This window comes from Podarcis erhardii (assembly GCF_964252035.2).
Source record: "Podarcis erhardii genome assembly, chromosome: 1".
Taxonomy (NCBI): Eukaryota; Metazoa; Chordata; class Lepidosauria; order Squamata; family Lacertidae; genus Podarcis; species Podarcis erhardii.
This window is the reverse complement of record NC_138497.1, coordinates 51,069,178-51,092,045: the sequence shown is the minus strand read 5'-3', so window position 1 is coordinate 51,092,045 and position 22,868 is coordinate 51,069,178. Positions and strand designations below refer to the sequence as shown.

General features: G+C 43.5%; 2 protein-coding genes across 5 annotated transcripts in view; one reads left to right on the top strand and one right to left on the bottom strand.

Moving 5' to 3' along the window:
* LRP4 (LDL receptor related protein 4) overlaps positions 1 to 17,254 on the bottom strand; it is a 100,467-nt gene extending 83,213 nt beyond the window's left edge. For all 3 annotated transcript variants that reach the window (XM_081855390.1, XM_081855391.1, XM_081855392.1), the window contains exon 1: positions 17,028 to 17,254. In XM_081855390.1, the coding sequence (XP_081711516.1) occupies positions 17,028 to 17,112 (85 nt within the window). In that variant the 5' untranslated portion in view covers positions 17,113 to 17,254. The remainder of the gene's footprint in view (positions 1 to 17,027) is intronic.
* Positions 15,908 to 22,868, top strand: part of CSTPP1 (centriolar satellite-associated tubulin polyglutamylase complex regulator 1) — a 138,664-nt gene continuing 131,703 nt past the window's right edge. The window contains exon 1 of one of the 2 annotated variants that reach the window (XM_081856130.1): positions 15,908 to 16,152. In XM_081856130.1, the coding sequence (XP_081712256.1) occupies positions 15,923 to 16,152 (230 nt within the window). In that variant the 5' untranslated portion in view covers positions 15,908 to 15,922. Of the gene's footprint in view, positions 16,153 to 17,572; positions 17,708 to 22,868 lie in introns of those variants that run through there. The other variant, XM_081856131.1, reaches the window with a different exon arrangement.

The window sequence follows — 22,868 nt, the reverse complement described above, 5'->3', positions numbered from 1 at the left end:
GAGCACCCAATCAAAGCAGAGAAAGGGCACCAAGCACAAGAGCCCCAATAGCACGGCAAGGATAAGGGGGTGGGGAAAGTGTGCACAGCACCTTTTGTCTGCTAAGTAGCAAGTGCTTCTGAGTGCTCTTGTCCATTCAGGCAGGCAGCTCAAAGGGGTGTGGGAGTCAGCCAGTGCTCAATGAGGACCACTTCAAAATCTGAATAATCTCCCCAGTGACCCCCTCTAAACACTCCCCAGGAGTCCTAAACATTCAGTACTTGGCTTGGGATAAGCGGCCACATTCAGTGCGAGTTAGTCCGTCATTCTTCCTACTTGCCAAAGGCCATGTTTTCAACCGATTGGGGGGCTTGTTTACATGATCATTTATTGTGACTTAACAAACCCAACTGCTCTAACTCACTTTAATCTGTTTACACTATCAAATGGGTTTAAACCCAAGGCTGAACCAGAATGAAAATTTGGAAACTTGCTGCAACTTCATCTCGAAAGAAGTGCCTATGCAATATACTAGCATGGTGATTTCCACAGGTGAGCAGGCAGGTGTAGGTGGGGTTCGTGTTTCACAGCAAGCAAACACAGTAGCATAGCAATGATCCAAGATAGTAAGCAAGGAATGTAGCTAACACCCCACGCAATACCAAGCATGTGTAAACAAGAACTTCACGATAACTTCTATGAATCAATCTTGGAAACAACTAAAAGCATCCCTAAATCATAAAAGTACGCCCTTGGAAATTCAGGATCCAATACTGCATTTTGGCTGCCTGCAAATGCTTTGCAGTTCTAGCCAGAACATCAACCACTGAAGTTTGATTTGTGGTGCGAGGCCACCTATGGCACTTTCAAAAAGGGGGCTATTAACAATTAAAATGCCCTCTCAGCCCATTACAGAATAGGGCCTGCATATACAAGAGAAACAGGATAGCTCAGTTGGTAGAGCATGAGACTCAGGGCCATGGGCCCAAGCCCCTTGAATGAAAGATTCCTGCATGGCAGGGGGTTAGACTGCATGACCCTCGTGGGCCCTTCCACCTCTACAATTCCATGAGATACAGGGCACATTAGAATCAATTAGTCATGTACATGACTCTGCATCTTATTTAAAGGCTCCTCTTAAATCTAAGAAGCCCCTGATGGATCAGGCCAATCGCCTATGTAGTTGAGCATCCTGTTTTCACAGTGGGCAACCATGGCCACCATGGGAAGGGAATAGCTATACAGGATTTGTAAAACCCAGTAAGGGTAAAAAGGTCCTTGATCTATGCTCTGACCTCTTTGTGTCCACCACCCTGACTTCCATCTGGGTCAGAGATTCATAAAAATATGTATACTCTTTAAACATTTTCTAATACACTTATCTGCAAAGTTTAGCTTTCATTTTTCTCCTTGTGGCTAATACAGACAGAATGGCTGAGAGATGTCTACTATGTGCCAAAACAATGAAGACTGAAAGAGTGGTAGGCTCATGTGGATGCAGCCTCAGAGCTGATTCAAACACGAAGCAGTGCATGCTGCATCATCTTCTACGCTAACCTTTCCCCGGATTCATGAGCTTTCTATGTGCTGGGAGGTTTCAATGAGGAACATGGTGCAAAATGAACGATTCCCAACATGCTTTGAAATGGTGCAGGAGTGGGAAGCACTGTATCACGTGTGCATGTGCACACTGCAACTGCTCAGAATTTTATTGAAAGAAACAAAATAGTTCCTTCTTTCTGTTCTTGGAGTCATTATAACACGTGAATACGTGAAAGCCAGTTGTATATGAACATACAATATAATCAGACACAGAGAAGGGTGTCTAGGACGTTCCTTGTTCCAAGTCTGATTGTACTGTGTTGTTAGTTCATCCATGTGGCTTGTTTTTGTTTTGTTAAACTTGTGTGGCTTGTTGACATGGCCTTTGCTAGCAATTAAGGGACAATTCGGTAATGGTAATACCTAATTATAAAATTAAATTAGCTTGTGATAGCGTCATAATCCAAAGCCACCCCCCAATGGTAAAAACAAAGCAACATTAAAACTAATAACCATGTCGTAAATTGTATAAACTATTTTACTTGTTTTTAACTGTATTATTAGATTGTTGTAACCCACTCTGAAACCTTATGGTGAGAAACATTATACATTAAAATAAAATTAGCCATACTCAAATCATACAACTGGCCAGTATAGCAACAATTTATTATTATTATTTAAAACTATATATTCCTTGTTACAGCACCATACATTTAAAAATATTGCTAAATAGAATAAACATTTTACTTACAGCGTTAACCATTTTTGTATTTAAAAACTGTATTAGAATATTAATGATGAAATATGGTATTATGTGCAGATTGTATATTCCACTAGAAAACAAAACACACAGAACTGATGTAGTAAACACAACCTAATTCTGAACCAATGCTGGAGCAGTTACTCTCATGTATTTATCTTTTAAATTATCTTCCCTGTACATTGTACTCTGCAGCCCTCTGTCATGTGCTCCCTGATCTCTCAGCTTCTTGAAAATCAGTCACCAAAACCATTGGCTGGGTTGTTGATATTTTAGCACCCTAACACAGGATGGTTTGACCTGTGTGGATATGGCTTCTCTTACATATTCTATTATGTGGTTTGCTATTTTTAATACTTGCCTCTTCCCGTGAGCCAGTTTGTTCTCAGCTTTGTGGCTGGGAAAGTGACAAATACAAAACCAAATCAAAATTCTGAGTATGTTTCTATACTCCCCCCCCCCAAATTAAAACTCTGCCAGCATCTGTCCTCAATGCAAAGCATTAAAACCCTTTCGTTTCCCTTCCACTTCCCCTCCGTTGATGCCTTGCACCCCTTCATCTAGCACTTCAATATGCAATCAGCAAAGCGCATCTCACACCTGCCACTCAGGCCTTACAGTTTCAATCTTCCTCTTCAAGCTCTAGCGCTACTGTGCCTGAAGACAGACTGGCTCCTGCCAACACCTCTGCTCCTTCTTCTCTTTGTTGATGAGGCACCTCTATAATTGTCCCTCACTGCTAAGTTTGCATCTTCTTCCGCAACACCTTCTGTCTCTGAACTTCCTTCCCTCTTATTCCTCTCAAATAAGCACTTTGCTCTGACACTAATCCTTTCTTAAAGGCTATGACTGAACATATATGAAAACAGATGGAGGAGAATACATAAATGCTCCCACATTGCCAGAATGTCAACTCTACATCTCCTAGGAGTTGCCAAACATTTCTGGCCCATGCACATATTTGGATTTTCGAGTGAGTGCTATGGGCTCCCCTCCCTACCTCTGGCCCTTCCTCTCCCCTCTCCCCTAGATCAGGTCTTCCCCACAAGACTGAAAGAGACAAAGTGTGTATATACACACTTCACTTTTCTAAGGGATGTGGGTAAAAGTAAGATCCAGTCAAATTAACCTGGCCTTGGAAAAAACACTCTTCCAACTTCGTCCTTTAGCTCATTGTCAATTTAAAGGGAGAAAAAGGTATATACCCTTGTCACCTCATGACCAAGGGGCAGTAAATGTGTGTGTGCATGCGTGTATGCTCAGAGGCTTTGCAGATGGCAGGGGAAGATTTCAGAGGCACCCCAGCACTCATGGTGCCCCCTTGACAATGCCTGCTGTACCCTATGTCAAGATGAATTCTTATCAACAGCACTGCTATTAACTAGCATATTCGACTCTCAACTTATATAGGGAGTACACACTGGGATAGCGCGAAAAGCCAAAATCGTGTATAGTCTAAAGAAACTGTCCCTGCACCTTTAAACTCTCTCCCAAGGCCACACGCACTATCCAAAGGCTGCTGAACATGCTCCCCAAACATCCAAACGCTCTCCCAAGGTGAGTGCAATGGCAGGTGGGACTGCCAACGTTCCCCCCACCCCCCAAAAAAGCCTGTTCCCTTTAATTTTTTTAGATCAAGCATGTGAAGTTAAATTCATTCAAGTTAAATTGTGTATAAATTGCAAATTGACTGTATCTCATTTTGCGCATATGCCATATTAACCAAAATAAATATCTGCTGCACAATTTATCCAACCCAATGGGAACAAAGTTCCCATGACCTCAAGTGCACACCAAGCAGACCTCCTCAAACAACTCTTCCAAGACCGATTTAACTTTGAAGAGATGAACTAGGAAAGAGGCAAAGACTTAAAAGAAACTGAATCATTTGGCAGACCAATAGCAAGAGTAGGTTTCCTGCCAAAGGCATTGCCCTTTCAAGTGGAGTGGGGAGAGCATAGGCATGAGAAGAAGAGTGGAAGATAGATGGGTCTTTCACTAATAAATGTTTCCTCTCTCTCTTTTTCCTCTCCAGCATATCCCTTGAAGAGGGAAACAGTGAGTAGAGGAAGGCAGTTTTTTGGTCTTTCCAGGAAAAGCAACCAGGAATAAACTCCTGGAGATAAATTATACGGCACCTTTGTACAATAGCCTCTTTGTCAAGAGTGGGGTCTTTTTTTTCCCTTCTTCCTCCCAGCGCTTTTTGTGGCCAGCTTTGGTTCTGCTCTGTTCACACCACTCCCTCTGCACAGAGGTAAAGGCAGAGAGGATACAGGTCAATGCTCAGTGCAAGGCAGAGTCAGACCCTCTATGAGCCTGACCCGCATTCCCTCTTCCCCCAATTTCTCTTCCATCCAAGAACTGTCCCCAAGTGTGAAAAGGTCCCATTAAAACATTTTCCAGAAGCCTTTACAGGGAATACATTATTTTGATGGATGCTCAGACTGAAGAGAAGAATTTCTAAGCACCAGAAAATAATGGAGCTTGTTCTAATGGCTTTAAGAGATGCCCAGAGGCACCACGGAGGTTTGCTTCTCTGTAAATCAAAACCGCAGAAATCCAGAAAATGGAGTTAAACAATTGAACGCCAGGAAGCAGCGAAATTGGGCTCTATTTAACTGCTGCTCTTGGTTACAGCCAACTTCAGGCTATTTGGAAAAACAGCACACATGCCACATCACCAGCACAAATTTAACAGGGGGAAACAAAGAGACAACAGGGGTCATAAAGAGGAGTGGCAAGAAGGAAACCAGGGAAAGCTAGGTTGCCACCTTCTACCAGAGAGCTAGCCAGATTATGACTGAACACTAATGAGACATGCAATATTAAAACAATAACAATGATGCATCAGGGACAGAATAATCCGTAAACTGGGATGGACTGCCAGCCAGTTACAAAAAGAATAGTAAAGTTTTTGCCTATCTTAGTAACAAGGAATAAATTGATGTGCTGGTGATTAGTAGATGTGTTTTGAAGACTACTTCTGTGCTGATCACTATGGTTTGGTTTTTAAAAAGAACTCACTGTTTGCTATTCAATAAGCACTGGATTTCCCCAAAGTAAATCGCAATAATGTATCGTCCATCCAGCTTCCACAGGATCATTAATCTGATCAACAAACAGGGTGCACCTTGAGCACATTTAACCTACACTATTTCAACTATAAGTGGGCAAGGTGGGTGAGGTCTATGATCTCGTGAGAGTATCCCTACCAGTCCCAGAGTCTGTGTGTCAAATGAGCCTGAGAAGCAAGGTCAACAGCTTAAAAGCTCTTGTCGTGGTAACCACGAGTGGACTCACCACGAAAATGGCTTTTAAGCTCTTGCTGTTGCTTCCAGGGCAAGGCACCCCAGCTCTAGGACGGATAGGGATGCTCTTTCTCTTCCCCTCACCAACTGCCTTCTAGAAGGCAGCCTAGCTTGGCTAGCCTCAGGGTGGTTCCAAGGGTAAGACAATTTTGGCTATACACAATTGCCGCAAATACGTGTTACCTTTGAAACCAATCCCTTGCATAAGATGTGGGCCAACTGTATAATCAATACCAGCGATGCTTATGTGAGATTTAGGAGCTTCACGGAGCCGACGATGACACAACGGATGTCAGAAACCGCTTGACTGGACTCTTTTGTCAGCAGATGTAACTAGGGAAGAAAAGCAAGTGATAAGTTTAAATATGGTTTAAATTTTGAAATTTTAATGTTTTGAAGGTGAGATTAAGGTTAAAGAAGTTACTGGTAAACGGAACTGTAAAATTTTCAATGTTAATGATTTTGAAATGAAATGAAGTTCAAGTAATAAGGTAAAATAAGAACATGCAAGAATGGATTGACATCAGATGAAAATTTGAAGTTAGAACATATGATGATGAATTTAAGGGTAAATCAAGAGGGTATGAATTTGCTGAACTAATTTTTAAATGGAATACAAAAAAGGGAGGTGAGAGGAGGTCGGGAAAATAAGTAAATGACCATAAGAAATTGAAAAAAGGGATTTTTATTTTTTTCTCTTTTTCTTCTTTTTTATGTTAAACTTTTGGTTTTTTGTATTTTTCTGACTTTTTTTTCTTTTGTTAATTGTTATGTAACTTTTTTCTTGTTAAAATCTAATAAATATCATTTAAAAAAAAAAGAAAAGCAAGTGATAAATTTATCTATTAGCCACGGGTAATCTTAGGTGAGGCAACAGTATGATGGAGTATTTTAAAACCTTTGTATGTTTTGCAAGGAAGGGACATGAAGTGGCAGTGCAAACACATTCAAGCTGGAAGACATTTTAATCAATTGAATGTACACATTTATGATCCAAGCCTGGCTATAAAAGAAAGCAGATTTCATACATGCAACTTAAAGCATTTTTTGAGCCACCCTCATGCTTTGGATATACATATATGAAATACAAAAATGAAGTTCAACATGTACTATAAAAAGTTTTTTTATTGAAAGATTTTCATTTATAAAGGAATAATGCAAAAAAATATATAAAGAAAAAAGAAATGTGGAAAGAAATATCAATATATAACCAAAAAAAAATTTACACTGCCTTCTCTCTATCAAAAAGCATGCATGTGCATCAGCCTTGATGCATATGGTATTATTTTAGAAAGTTGTTAAAGGATCTATGAAATTGAAAAGGTTTCCCTGTATCAGGCTGGTTTCAATAGGGAGGAGGAATGGTGGCCGAGGAGGCAGAAAAGTAAGGCGGAGAGGAGATACACACCATCACCAACTGCATTGAGATAGGATCACATCCAATTATAAGGTAACACAGGCAGGTTGAAAGAGAACCTTCTTCCACAATGACTGGAGAGTTTGTGGTGATATTTAAAGCAGTAAAACCGTAACTTATGCATGGGGACTGTGAGGAGGGAGGTCATTAAAGCATCTGAAAACAGATGATTTTAGCCTAGAAAGAAATTGCATAATGCCAACCTTTCCACAAAACAGCAAGAGCCAACATTGTTCATTACAATTCTAAGGTCACGAATATTGATGCAACTTACTTAGCAATGGGGCAATGATAAAGCTTTCCACTGGAATAAATTTGTTCCCACACTGGCAATTCTAGTCATCAGAAACACTTGCATGGTTGAGGCTTCAATCCTATACCCGCTTACTTGGGACCAAACTTCGTTGGAACTCAGTGGGGCTTATTTCTGAGTATAGGATGGCACTATAAATGAAGCTACTCAGTTTCACACTACAGAATCTACTACACTCCATCAATTCACAGAGTTAACTATGTATAAGCCCCCTGATTTCAAGGCACTTAAACTGGGCATTAGACTATGCTGGATCATCAAATGAGTATGCTTTCACATGCCCTTGAACTATTTTTAAAGAGTTAGGTTTGGGGGGATAGGAGCAATCACAACACTTGATTTACAGCAACCTTAGGACCCCCATGCGGGACACAGGTGGCGCTGTGGGTTAAACCACTGTGCTGCTTGGGCTTGCCGAGTGAAAGGTCAGCAGTTCGAATCCCGTTGTTCGGTCCCAGCTCCTGCCAGCCTAGCAGTTCGAAAGCATGCAGTGCGAGTAGATAAATAGGTACCGCTCCGGCGGGAAGGTAAACAGTGTTTCCGTGCGCTGCTCTGGTTTCACCAGAAGAGGCTTATTCATGCTGGCCACATGACCCAGAAAAACTGTCTGCGGAAGCAGACAAATGCTGGCTCCCTTGGCCTGTAAAGCGAGATGAGCACCGCAACCCCAGAGTCGTTCGCGACTGGACTTAATTGTTTAGGGGTCCCTTTACCTAGGGCCCCCATGTATGAAATAGATCATTTCACCACTCCAAAAGAATTGCTGGAGGAACAGCTAAATATGGTCTCATCCACATTCAAGCAAGCAATCAAAAAGGGTACTACTTTGCTCTTACCAACTCTATACAAAACAAGCAAGACCAATAATTGGGATTACAATGTAGCAATGGTAATGAAAGGGAATACACTTTACTTTCGCTTTCTATATTAGCAAACTCTGTTCTTGTCGAGATAGAGAAGAGGAATTAAACCAGGGGTTAGCAACCTTTTCCAGCTGTGGGCTGGTCCACTGTCTCTCAGACCTTGTGGGGGGGGGGGACTATTTTTTTGGGGGGGGGAATGAACAAATTCCTATGCCCCACAAAGAACTCAGAGATGCATTTTAAATAAAAGGACACATTCTACTCATGTAAAAACACCCTGATTCCCAGACAGTCTGCAGGCCGGATTTAGAAAGTGATTGGGCCGCATTCGGCCCCCAGGCCTTAGGTTGCCTACCGTGGATTAAACTGATATCCCTAACACTCAGCACAGGGAACAAAATCCCATAGAAGACCGACACCTAACAAAACAGCCATGTCAGTGAACCAAAGATACTGCAAACTCAATGGTAAAAGCCGAACCGTTAGACACATTAACTTCATGGACAACAGCTGCAATTAGTGTTCTTTGTCATGATTTGTGTGAAATGCAGACAGCCACTAAATACAGTATGCCAATTAATGCAGTGCGAGCATGCTGAACGCCAAGAGAAGCCCAGCTCAAAGGCTCCTCCATCAGGTGAAGCCAGCAGCATACTTTTTAAAGGGCATGCACTTTCAAAAAGGAAATGGTTTATCATATTCCTGAAAAGATTTCCTTAAGTAATATTAAAGGAACAGCCACAGAAACAACAATAGAAAGGGGATTTAGCAAAGATCTTTGTTTATCTAATCTGTATTTGGCAGGTACATTCATTAACAGGTTCATGGTTTCCTCTGTAAAATTAGACTGTATCCAGGATATTATTTATCTGGAGAGACAGTAGTAGCAAGGCAATCTGCATCTGTTCCAGCACTGTTGTTGTTGTTATATTATTGTTTTATATCCCACCCATCTAGTTGGGTTTCCCCAGCCACTCTGGGCAGCTTAAAACATAATACAAGAGAATACAAGAGAAGTGGCAAAACGAAGGTGGGAGTTCCTAACTGCAGCTACGTCCCCATGTCACATACAACTCAATAGTGGTGAAATTATCTACACCAATTGTATTTCACTCCTAAAAGAAACACCACTCTAGCATGAGCATGTGTAGATGCGCATCCGGCTTTTCACAAACTAGAAAGATAATATTTAACAGAGTATATTTTTTTAACTGTTCAGAAATGTTTGGGCACAGTGTAATGGAATGTGTTACAGTGGAACCTCGGTTTTCGAGCGTCTTGGAAGCCGAACATTTCGAAACCCGAATGCCAAAAACCGGAAGTGAATGCTTCCGTTTTTGAACATGCCTTGGAAGTCGAACGGCTTCCGCTGTGTGTTTTTCCATTTTCTCAATGGAAATTGCCGACAGACCTTTGCGCCTCAGTTGTCGAACATTTTGGAAGTTGAATGTTCTTCCGGTACGAATTACGTTTGACAAGAGAGGTTCCACTGTACTTTAAAAATAGAACAAAATACTCAGCAGGCACTGTGGCAGTCTCAATAAAAGGTATGCACAGATACAGCAACGGTGCTGGCCATCCTTCTATGAACTACTTTTATTTTCCCAGTCCTTGTTTTCGCTTGAAGCACTACAAAATTTGCGCGCGGGGGGGGGGGGTGTTACACCAAAACACTGCAATGTAACCACTTCAATTATTTGGACAATCAAGCAGTATGTAAATTTTATGAAATAAATAAATAAATGAAATCACAGCGGCAGTCAAAGAGTTAAATCTTCAAAACCATGACTTTTGCATGGCCAAGTTTTCCTGCTTGCATAAAAGGTTTGCACAGCAAGAAGAAAGAATAAGAGCTTTTTAAAAATCGTATGGAAACACAAACATGAGATCTCACGGAGGGATTTTTACAAAGCTTCATATTGTATCTGTCTTAAAGCACTTGTTCCACTGTATAATCTGCATTATTGTCTGTTATTTTACATAGGATATAGTGTGTGTGTGTGTGTGTGTGTGTGTGTGTGTGAGAGAGAGAGAGAGAGAGAGAGAGAGAGAGAGAGAGAGAGAATGCTGTAAGAGCACCATAATTAGTATGTTTCAGTCCCACATCAATTAAGGGAACCTTTTTTTCATACTTCAATGCCCATAAAGAGAAAACCAGTAAGGGCACTCTATGTATTCCATTGAAATAAGACCAAAAAAAAGATAGAGCAACACTACAATAGCTTTCAATGAGTAAAAACAAAAATTCTGATAACCTGAAATGTTTTATATAAACACATAGAGACAATTAATCTTTCTGTATTTGTATTCCTTTCTCATGGTTGTCACCCCTTAAAAGGAATATAAGGAAAGCAAATTGTGAGAAACTCCTCAGAATTTATTTGATCTCCTACCAAGATTCAGCTGGTGGGGCTTTTCAGTAATCCAATCTCCCAAGCTTATTATAAGGCTGCCTTGCCATTAATACTATGTGTGTACACCCTTTTAATATATATCACACACACATGCAGTTTTTGTAAATGGTGGCCTGTTTCTTCCATGTTTTCCTCTCCCAATCCTTTTTATTTGCTTCCTAGAATAGCATTTTCCCAAACAAACAAAACCTGTCAGTAAAGAGACAGTAACAATAATAATAATAAATATCCCAGACAATCTGCATTCTAACATAAAGAGAAGTGTAACTATTTACATTTCTGCCTCATTTTCACAGACACAAACTGTGTTACTTGCCACCTCCTTTTGAGGATGAGGAGAAGCTATTGAACGCATAACAGGGAAGATAGGTATTACTTTTATTGAAGAGTGTAACTTGTTTAAGACTGAAAATATTTGTAAATATCTATTATTACCCTGCAGCAAACTAGCAACACCTTTCATTTAAAAATGATGGGAATGTTACACCCACCATTTTTTTCCACCCCACCTTTTGAGTCTACTACAGATCACATGCTTTGTCTGTGTAATAACCCTTAAAAACTTAAATTAGATGGTACAGGAATAATTTAATTTATCCGGATTAGGAAAACTGTCTTTAAAAAGGAGCTACAACTGTGAACTCAAACTGACCTAATAGTAGCCTTTCAGAGTCTACCAAGTGGTTAAAAGATTAGAAAAGTTTGCCTCTGTGAAGTACCCCATTATACAATACTCGTAGAATCAGAAGGGACACCTAGGGTCATCTAGTCCCACCCCCTGCATTGCAGGAATCAAAGCAAAGCATCCGTGGCAGATGACAACTCGACTTCTGCTTAAAAACCTCCAAACTACATTCTTCAGTTCCCAGACAAAGGTCATTTTCCATTACTTCAGTCCGTACAAGGTAAGGTGTAAATTCTAAGTACAATTCAAAGTACTCCTCTCCAATAAGCCCAGGAGAAATTTGCTTGCCTATAATAGATTTCTAAAGTAGAATAAGTGGGGGGGGGGAAATCTGTGAGCAAAGAAAGTCAAAGGGGAATCCAGAGGTCCAAAAAGCTAAGAGACCTTTCAGAGGAAAAAGCAGGAATCTAGGTGTCACTAGGTTCCTTGTTCTACATACTTTTTTGCTTAAAGGAGTAAATCAAAAGGGTTCAATCAACAGAACCCTTCAATTAATTTGGTTTGCTGCATATATCATCATCATCTTTTATTGCCAACCCTTTGCCAGCAGATCCCAGGGTGGGTTACAGCAATTTAAAATTCAATATTAATTTTTTTTTTTTTAAAGTATAGTCACAGGAATAGGATGGGTCCTATAAATAAGTATCTCAGGTATCAAAGGCAGGGGTAATTCATACCAGCCAGACATGTACACTGGTGAATTTATTATCTGGCATTCTGAACTTCAGGACCGACATAACAACTTTTATCTTATCAGCCTTCTTTTTGATAGCTGCCATAGTACTTGCTGAAGCAAAGAGCTACTGTCAAATTAACCTGTGGGTCTCTTTCCTCTTCTATCATCTGCAATAGTCTCAGGAGAGCCCCCAAAGTTTGCAACCACTTTTTAGCACAGGTAGGCCAAAACTGCTCCTATGGGTCACTAGGGAAAGGGTATGTATAGGCTGCTGAAGGTCCCAGATAGGAGCTGTTTAACAAATTTTAGGTAACAGGGCTTAGAAGAACATCCGCTGAAGACTTCAGAGAACCTTGCCAAAAGAGACTCAGCCTCCATATATGGAAATGATGTACCACTTACACACACATACATAGCACTGTGTCCTCAATTTCCAGAAGGAATGCTCCTGGTTCAGGGTTCTAGTCAACTAGTCAGGCCCTCCCCCACTCATACACAGATTTTCTTTTCCAACTAACACACCTCATTCTGTGGCTACACAGCATGTTCAGCCCTCATATGGCAGGTTTTTGTGGGGCTGGATAAGTAGATGCCGCCTTAGGTTTGGGGCTTTTTTAAATGGTTCTTTGTACACCTGAAAACTTCAGTATTCCCTGTGGCACACCAATACCTTCCTCTTTGGTTGCAACCCTGTTAGCACTCACCACCCGAGTTAACTATTACGGGAGGTAATAATACTGTATATAATAGAGACAAGTATATAGAGATTCAAACATTAGGAGCACCAGTTCCCAATATTCTTTCACACTCTGGTGTGACCAAGAAACGGAAACCATGGTGAGAGTTCACAGATGGAAGCAGGCAGGTTTCTCCATTGTTGAAATTACATGGGGCAGGAAATAGATTTAGCACCCTTTCCAGAAGGTGTCTGTTTCTGAATGCACTTAACAGTCGTACCTTGGATCTCAAACGGCTTAGTTGCCAAACGTTTCGGCTCCCAAATGATCGAAAACTAGAAGTGAGTGTTCCGGTTTTCAAACAATTTTTGGAAGCCCAACGTACGGCGCGGATTCAGATTAGCTGCAGGAAGCTCCTGCAGCCAATTGGAAGCCATGCTTTGGTTTTTGAATGGTTCTGGGAGTCGAACGGACTCCCGGAATGCATTCTGTTTGGCAACCAAGGTATGACTGTACTTTCTTCCACACAAATGAATGGATGTCATGAATTCCTACGAGAAAAAGTAAAGGATTCACCTGGGCACAACAATGAACTGAAGTTAAGGTGGGTCTTCCATGCCAGAACCTGGATGGACCTGGTCTTCACTGAACTGACCTTTCTACTCTGGAGTCCTTAAAACTCTCCTCCACAAACATCTCATCTATCATAATAATTGGGAGTTTGCTAGTACATTCATGATACTGAGTGACCGCATGTCATAGAGAAAAGGTACCAGGACAGAGGATGCAACTTCCACAAGCGCTTAAGTTCAAGGATCTCTCTTAAAAATTTGATTGGAGTGCCAACTTCCCTCTACTATTAACTATTAAATTAAGGTCAAGGGGCAGTCATTCAAAATTCTTGAGAAGATGCAGCAGTATGTGTGCTATACTCTGTTTGAATCATTGCTATACAGTGGTACCTCGGGTTAAGTACTTAATTCATTCCGGAGGTCCGTTCTTAACCTGAAACTATTATTAACCTGAAGCACCACTTTAGCTAATGGGGCCTCCTGCTGCCGCCACGCCGCCGGAGCACGATTTCTGTTCTCATCCTGAAGCAAAGTTATTAACCCGAGGTACTATTTCTGGGTTAGCAGAGTCTGTAACCTGAAGCGTATGTAACCCGAGGTACCACTGTATTTTAACTATGGGGCATGGTGTGGAAGTCATGAAGGCATGCAATGTTAACAAACTTATTGATTACGAACAAACGGCACCACACAAAGGCCAACCAACAGGTCTCACACAGCCACAGTAGCCTCACTTCTGAAGAACCTAAATCTTCCCATAGATACTGGCATGGTGCAGCACAACAGGGACACCACATAAAAGCTGTGAATAGGAATAGGGAGAGCAGATATCCTGTGTACACACACTCAGATGCCGTACAAATAAAGGTGCAGCCTGACAGCACAGTACAGTATCACAACATTAAACAGGAAAGAGTTTCTTATCTGAAATTATTTGCTTGTGCCCTTTGTTCTATTAACCTTTTAAGCATATTAAGTTGTCTTCACAATCACACTGGAGCTACTGTTCACAAAAACAAAGAGGCACCAGCTCTTGCAAGTATTCTAAATTTAAGCATAAATTATTTTTCCCAATTAATTTTTATTATTTTCTTTCATCTAGCATACTTCAGCGCTGCAAGGAAGCAGGAACAAATGGAGATAAAACTAAAATCAGTGAGTAGAAAAACTGAAGTAGAATGCATATATGTGGAAGAAAATGTGCTAAACTGTTTATTCAGGCATAAACGCCAGCACTTTTCCCCAGAGGGACACTCAGGAGAATAATGCTGGAATGAAGCCTCAGTTACGGATGTTGCTATTCCTGAGTCAACCTGGCATAAAAGTGCCTTCTGCAGACATCAACACACTGCCACTTAACAAGCAAGCATGACAAATGACCTACACTTTACAGCAAACCATCCCCCCAACAGTCATTAACTGCCAGGACACATTAAATAGAAGCACCTGGGTAAGAGCCAAAATAAAATCCCACCCAGTCCTCTATCTAGGCAGTGGTCTAGCCTTTAAATTGTTCCTTTACGCTCTCACAGAACTTGCCAGAGAAATTTAAACTCCTCCGGTTAGCAATAAAAATAAATTAAGGTTCCGCCTGTTCTATCCGGCATTTTCAAACTATTGCTCCTGCCACTGCAAGGGGGGGGGGTGTATGTGAGCGCAAGCAGCATTCTGATCAGAAAGGAACTGTTTAAGCTAAACACAACCTCATTGTGCCCCAAGGCCAATGCTTGTGAGAATGATGGGAGCCAATACTTCTAAGGCAGAGACTTCCTGCAACTCCCAATCAGCATCTGGAGAGACAGGTGGATGAAATTACACAGGCAGCAGCCAAAAGAAGAGGAAGATGCATTATGCTTCCGACTTCCTGCTACAGAAAATGTCAACTTGTCCACAAACATCTGGGAAACTTTGCTCCCCCCCAAACAACTTCAACTTATTAATAAACAGCAGAGCATATCTCCCCCCCCTCCAAGAACATAGTTACTATTACTCTGCCACTGTTTATTGAGCACCAATAATGTGCTCAGCACACATCTGTGAACCACTAACCACAACACATTTTCTACATCAGTTTCAAATACAGCACTGCAAAACACTTAAGATGCACAGTCTTCCTTGTAAGCAACAGGCAGGGAGAAAGCTGCTTTTTTCTTCTTCACATGCTTTCCTGCTCCCAACATAGCATTTATTATGGGTGCTCACTTTGAGCATTTATTACTACTACTACTACTTCTTCTACTACTATAAAAGCACTCCCAAGACCACAAAAAATCTGAGGGGAAAGAAAGTAAATGGAGCCCAAGATTCCACCCTAGCAGGTCTGTACCTTTAAGGGGCTTGTCTGGTAGGAAGAGCAGCTGCATTCCTGCTGAGGAAGGGCTGCTGTCCCAACACGCAAGAGAAGGCTAGAAATAACCTGCACACATACAACCTTCCAGCACTGAATTTAACAATGCCACTGTCTCTCACTCACCCGCAGCAGGGAAAGACAGAAAGAGGGAGGGGGGGGAGAGGGGGAGAGAGAGAGAGAGAGAGAGAGAGAGAGAGAGAGAGAGAGAGAGAGAAAGAGAGAAAGAGAAGGGGGGGAGGTGAACAGAAAGGGATAAATTTAGTAGATCAACTTCAGAGGGGAGGAGGTGGGCGTATGTGCATCAAAAGCGGCGGCTGCCCTTTGGAGGAGTGGGGGGAGAGCAAGCATGTTTCAAGGCAAGAGTACATGAAGGAAATGGAGATCCCTTTGCTGTGGCTTTGCAGGGATCCGGTTGGGTTGCAAGAAGAAACATTTGAAGGGCTGGGACAGGAAAGCCGATCAGCGGCCCGAACAGATGCATGCTCTACTACACAATATGAGCTGCGAAGGCTGAGGAGGACAGGAATCGCCGGAGAACGAGGCATGCGTGTGACGGATGGGACAAAGACAATGCCAAGTAGGGAAGAAGAAAGCAGGTAGTTAGCACGGCGGGATGCCCCGCGCGCCGGCGCCAGAAACACTCGAGCACCTCTTGCAAATGAGCAAAGCCGCTGCCGCCGCCGCCGCCGCCGCTCCACCCAGCTGCTCCTGCGCGTGGAGGGAGCGGGCTTAATTTGAGCCAGAGTTCAGCCAGGCTTTGCCCCAGAGCCAGCGGCTCGGGCAGTGTGTCCCGGATTTGGCGGGGGGGGCGGCAAATCATTACGCGAAGTTGTTGTACCATGTGCAGAGTGCTCTTTCTGCCCTTGCCAAGTGAACACAGGCAACTCTCTCCGACACACCAACTCTCCGAAACTTGGATGCCATCACTTCTAGTTTTAGAAACAAAGGGGTGGGGGAAGGGAGGAGGAGAGAGAAGACTGCGAGGAAGTTTCTCTGGTCCACAGCCACGAGGGCAAGGACCCCGGGGAGCAAAGAAAAGGGGGGGGGGGTTCCCTGCAACGCTAACCGAAGCGCGTTGGGTGCTATTTAAAAGTCCTGCTTTGTTCAGCGGGATTTGTTCCCAGGTACGTGCCCAGAGAGGGCTGCAGGTCTAGGAAAAGGGGAGCAGCTCTGTAGAGGCTCAAGGCAAGAACACAGGCGCACCCGCAATGAGGGCCAGAAAAAAGCCACTGGCCGAGTCCGGGGATTCCCGGCGAGAGCTCAAGTCGGGGCTGGGTCCGAAACGCGAAGCGAGACGAGCGCGCCTGAGCATGGGCCGAGCGCCTTTCGGGAAGCCCGGAGCAACTTCGACCGCGGGAAAGGCAAAGGAGAGAAAGGAGCCTTTCCCCGACGCAAGTCTCGTTCACAGCGCACGGCGGCTGAGAGCAGCGCGGGAAACCGGGGGGGGGGGTGTCCCTTCGGAAGCGCTTACCTCGCACGTAGAAAAGGGCTCCCAGCAGCAGCAGCAACAGCGGCTGAGGAGGAGGAGGCGGGCGGACGCCCCCGAGCCGCCTCATGGTGGCGACCCCTGCTGCAGCTCCCGCAGCCCCTGCACCACGCAGTCTCTCCCCTGCTTGGCGAGCGGCGAGCAGAAAGTTGAGTTCTCCCGAGTCGTCTCGCTGCACGGCGCCCGCGGCTCTCTGTCCCTCCCTCTCCCTCTTTCTCTCTCTCTCTCCGCGGTGCCGGCCGGCCGACCTTCCTCCTCCTCAGAGCAGCCGCCACCACCAGGCGCCAGGACTGGCCGGGGTGGCTCGCGGTGAGTCTGGCTCTGGTTGGAGCGGCGGCGGCGGCGGCGGCTGCTGCTGCTTCACTCGACCCCGCGCCGACGTCTCTCTCCACCCCGCAGGAGCGCGACGGCGAGATTGGGGCTCCCTCCGGCTGCCTGCTCCGCCTGCCCGCCCCCGGCCCTGCCCTCGGAGGAGGAGTCCCGACGGGGCAACCTCCGCCTTCGCTTCTAGCCGACAGGAGCGGCGGCGGCGGCGGCGGCGGCTACACGGCCGGGCACGTTTCCCCAAGTTGCGAGAGGGAGAAGACGAAGGCAACTTGACGTCGCCTTCCCGCCTCAGCAAGAGCCCACAGAAGAGCAGACGAAGCTGCCGTGTACTGAGTCAGGTAGTCTAACTCAGAGGACTCCCTACTACGCTAACAGTCTTCGACCTTTTCCTACACGGGACCCACTTTTCTTCTAAACTGGTTTGTTTTTTTTTGGAGAGGGACCTGGGACCCTCTGCATGCAAAGGAGGTGCTTTACCACCGGGTTAGAGCCCTTCAAATTATAAGTTATTTGTTGCATTTATATCCCAACTTTTCCCTCCAAAGAGCTCAAAGTGGTGTACATGGTTCTTTGCCTCCTCCTCAGTTCATCCTTGCAACAACTCTGTGAGGTAGGTTAGGCTGAGAGGCAATGACAGCCTCTCAGCCTAACCTACCAATGGGATTACCCAATGGGCTTCATGGGTGAGTGGGGATTTGAACCCTGATCTCCCAGATCTTAGTCCAGCACTTTCAACTACAAAACTACACTGGCTCTCAAATCACCACCAGCACCAGGCCACCCCACACCTGCACCCCTTACAGGCTCAGAGCATTTTGAACACAAGTGGAAGTTTTCTCCCATAGTGTGCTCAGATTGGTGGCAAACCACTGCCTCGCTCACACCATATAGGACAACTCCCCTCCCTTTGCTGATCAGCAGGTGCAAATGTACACATCATCCCTGTTCTCAGCTCAGATATGGCAGTTCACTGTGTCCAGATGCATAACATCATCTATCACTCATTTCAATTTGCAGGTATTGAAGATGCACACATACTCTTCCTGGTTGCTTTTGGTACTTCATCAAAATGGGAAAGTGGTATGCACTTTTAAAGCTAGTTCAATAAAACTTTAAATGATATAGTGAGTTGAATGCAATGGTGGCTTTACGCTAGCAGAAAGCACTTCACTCGTGCAAGACAGACCTACATTTTTGGAACCCTGAAGCTTGAATTGTTATGGGGGCCCCTTCACAACCAGCAATTAGGTAACGCCTGATATCTTCTGGGGTTGTTCCATGACAGATCACCACACCTCTACAACATCTGCACTACCAACTCTCAAACTTCAGGATTGTTGAAATATAAACAACAAAATCATCAAAATGAGTTGTGCGACTCAGATTGGGTCTACTAGATTCATTTTTAAAAAGCAGCTTCTGGGGCCCCCTGGGATTAAAGACCCTGAAGCTTAAGCTTCATTAGTTTCATAGCAGATCTGCCCCCTGAAGGCAGGGCACCTGACTTTCACCAATACCTCTCTCACTCAATACTTGAGGTTGTGTGCAACAGTGTGGAATATAACACAAAGGGCTGCAATGGATAAAAGGATCGGCAAAACATCTATGATGAAATCCCTCCCCACTAGTGCAAAGCCACCATTGCACAGAAATAACTTTTTAAGTGAACAACAACAAAAAGCTACAATAAAAACTAATAGAGACTAATAACCCCCTTACAAAAAAAATGGATTGTTAATTTGACAACACTATCTCCCCATTCCGTCCCTTTGCTGCATGCAAGGATCTGTGTTTCCTCAAAATATTGTAAATTATGTGACATTTCGGTTGGTCTTAATAAAAGTATTGCTTGACTGGGGGGGTTGGTCTTTCCTTTGATATTATGGAACAACATGGCTGCTTTTGTTTTTTTAAATATTGTGCAAAGTACCATGAGATAGGGAAGAAAGTAGGGGAAATACTGTAGTTCAGATAAAAAAAGAGGAATGTTCACAATCTTTCCCATAACTCTTACAGACCACTAATCTATGGGAAGGAAACTTCTTAGCAAACCACTGGCCATTTCATGCCTCTCTTTAATGCTAGGTCAGTTATCCTAAAAATAATTCTAGCAAGGCCAGCCCTACCCTTAGGCAGAAAGAGATGGATGCCTTAGACAGCAGATGCTGGTAAATGGTGAGGGGTTGGTTGGAGAGAATAGTTCTGTGTGCCGTGCAGCCTGCCCTCTTACATCTTCCAGTTGCTTTAAATTCAGAGATCTGTTGTATTTAAAGTTTCATCAAGTGTGAGGTTCTGGTTTTAGCAAAAATCTGAAAATAAAAACTTACTTACTGAACCCACAACAGCTATTCTGTATAGAAATCAAGAATTTGCGTACATCTGGCGCCTCTGATAAAGTGAAACCACCAGAGATAACTTTGGAATGAAGGCAATTCTGCAATTGTAAATGTTGCCAGGCAGCTGAGGTAGGCAACTGGAACTCTGATCTGTGATTGTCACATGAATTTTGGGTCTTAGGTCTTTGGCAGCCATTGGTTCCATACATTCTAATAGCAAGTTTGCCTATTTCATAACTATTACTTGAGGCATCCAAGAAAAAAGTTACTGAACGTCCCTTTTAATGTGGAATTTGTTGAAATATTTATAGTACTTACAAGGTTATTGTAAGTTTTGTTTATGAGAACGTACTCGATTGCAGGATATTGCTTCATAAACTATACAAATTATTCTAAAAACGTAACAGCTCTATTTCACCATACAATCTGTATACAATATTGGACTTGATGGGGAAATACAAATTGAGCTTGAAATCTGGCAAGACAGCAGCATTGTGAGTGAATTATTTGTCAGTTGTCTGCGTTGTATGCTGTACACACCCTGTGAGGAGCCAGGTACGCAGTCTGAGATGCTCCTGGATCCAGCTGTGTCACTCAGTGGCCAAGAATAGCTTTTGGTAGTATGACAGCTGTGACCATTTCTAAACCAGGATAACTTTAGGCACTGCTAACTTCATGCCTGGATTACTGCAACACACTCATTGTGGAGCTTCCATTGTGGCTGGATTTAGTGCAGAATGCTACTGCACAATTGCTGAAAGGAGCAAGATTCTATCAGCATGCTATATCTCTGCTCAAAGATCAGAGTGGTTGCCAGTTTGTTAACAGGCCAAGTTGTATACTATTGTATACTGTTAGGGCTTTACAACTTTGGGCTAATTTACTTGCAGGATCGCACTGCTCCATCCATGTCTACTTTACTGCTTTGATCTGTGTACTTTTACAAGTGCCCTATAATGTTCTTTCTATATTGGTGAGGAGTCTATCTTTTAGTGTAGCAAGCACATATTCTTTGAAACTCCCTACCTACACCTAGGTGAGATATTTTGTATATATGTAATATTCCTAAATATTTAAAGTGCTTAGCAGACTATTGGGGGGGAAACTACTTCCAGACAGCAGGCTTAATCAGAGTCTCACAGACTGGAATTGCGATAGACAACTCTGAACCCTATTAAAAACCAGTTTGCCGCAACCAAAAGAGGTGAAGTTTGCCATAATCCACAAGGAGTCTGTCTCTCACACACAAAGTTGCTTGATCAGATTGAGAACAACAAATAATCTTGTGACACCTTAAAAGAGTGACAGATTTATTGTGACCTAAGCTTTTGTGGAGAAGAGCTCACTCCATCAGTGTTATCTTCAGTTGGCAGATTTACTTAGTTGCAGGAGAGGGGGAGATAGTTGGTAAACAGTGGGTTCAAAAGGGCAGGAAATCTATGCAGCAATCTGCCTGTGAAATTTCTATGCAAATGCATACAAGATAAGGACAGAGTGGCTTATTCACAACACCAGCTTCTATGCTAATGCTATCTCTCTAGTGATGCCATGCACACCTATTCTGGGAAAAGAAGTCTGTGTACACATTACCTTTTACTCCAGCTCCAGTGTGCTGCCAGTTCTGGTGTTTGAAGCTGAGTACACATGATATTAGCCAGAATCCATATGTACCCTGTAGTTTATTGAACAATACTCCGGGGTTACATGTGTTGCTCCTCAGACCATCTTCCATCCAATTTGAAAATGCAAGCCCCAGTTAAGCTGAGGTGTGTGCAGTTCAGGCCCCCATTATGCACAGATGACAGCTTCCTTCTGTAAGGAATTAGCTCTTCATTGTATGGCTGAGGTTATTCAGTCATGTAACATCATTACTTGGACAGAACTGGTGTCCGGATTTGTTGCAGGGCCTAATTCAGGGGTCAGCAAACTTTTTCAGCTGTGGGCCGGTCCACCATCCCTCAGACCATGTGGGGGGCCGGATTATATGGGGGGGGGAATGAACGAATTCCTATGTCCCACAAATAACCCAGAGATGCATTTTAAATAAAAGCACACATTCTACTCATGTAAAAACACGCTGATTCCTGGACCATCCGCGGGCCGGATTGAGAAGTCGATTGGGCCGCATCCAGCCCCCGGGCCTTAGTTTGCCTACCCCTGGCCTAATCTCTAGGGTTAGGCCTCTTGTCTTAAGTAGCCTGTGGCTGTGGGCAAGAAGTCAGTTTAGATTGCCTATAAGCAGGGACAAGCCAAGGCCTGCATGAGAGAAATATCATTATCCAGGTTGGGCTACTGATAATTGATAATATGCCAGAGCAGTTTTATCTGAGAGGTGACAACAAAATGTGTTCCATCAGTTCCAGTTCTGGACCTGTCCAGTCATAGGCAAAACCTTATTGATCTGTTTCCTCAGTTCATTTGGTATATATTGTAGTTATACAATGCCTAAAGTTTTTCTTTCCTAGGGACTGGAACAAATGTGTTTATATACTCCTTGGCTATAGATGATGAATCATTTGGTTTGCTTTGAGAGGTAGCTCGAAGAAAAACAGGTAGATGTGTGCAGCAGTCAGGTGGTTTCCAATACAGTGGTTACCTTGGTTCTTGAACTTCATCCGTTCCAAAATGTTTGAAAACAAAGCTTCTGATTGGTGCAGGTGCCCTGGAAACAATAGCCAACAGTCACATCAGACATTTGGCTTCTGAAAAACGTTCGAAAACAGGAACACTAACTTCTGGGTTTTCAGCATTTGGGAATCAATGTATATGAGTACCAAGACATTTGGGGATTAAGGTAGCACTGTATAAGATGGTGTTTGTATGACCATTGCATGGTTGCATTGTGGTGTCCAGCCAATCCTGATGAGCAAGTGACCTATCGCTTTGCCTCTGTAATGTCCAGAAGGTGATGGGCCAGCTGTGGGAAATGGCCCAGGCTCAGGCACTGGAGATTGATCCATTAGGGCAAATGGGGCACTGCTCCGCCGATCTAACAGTGCCGTCTGCCACACTCCACTTGGCTACCTCCTGGAAGTGTCATTGCTTGTCAGATTCCTCCTCCTTAATCTCAATGTCAGTCTAGAAGAACTCAGCAGGGAGAAGGATGGGCAAAACACTGGAATGAGTTGGCTCTGTGTGTCATTGGCTATGACTGTTAACTACC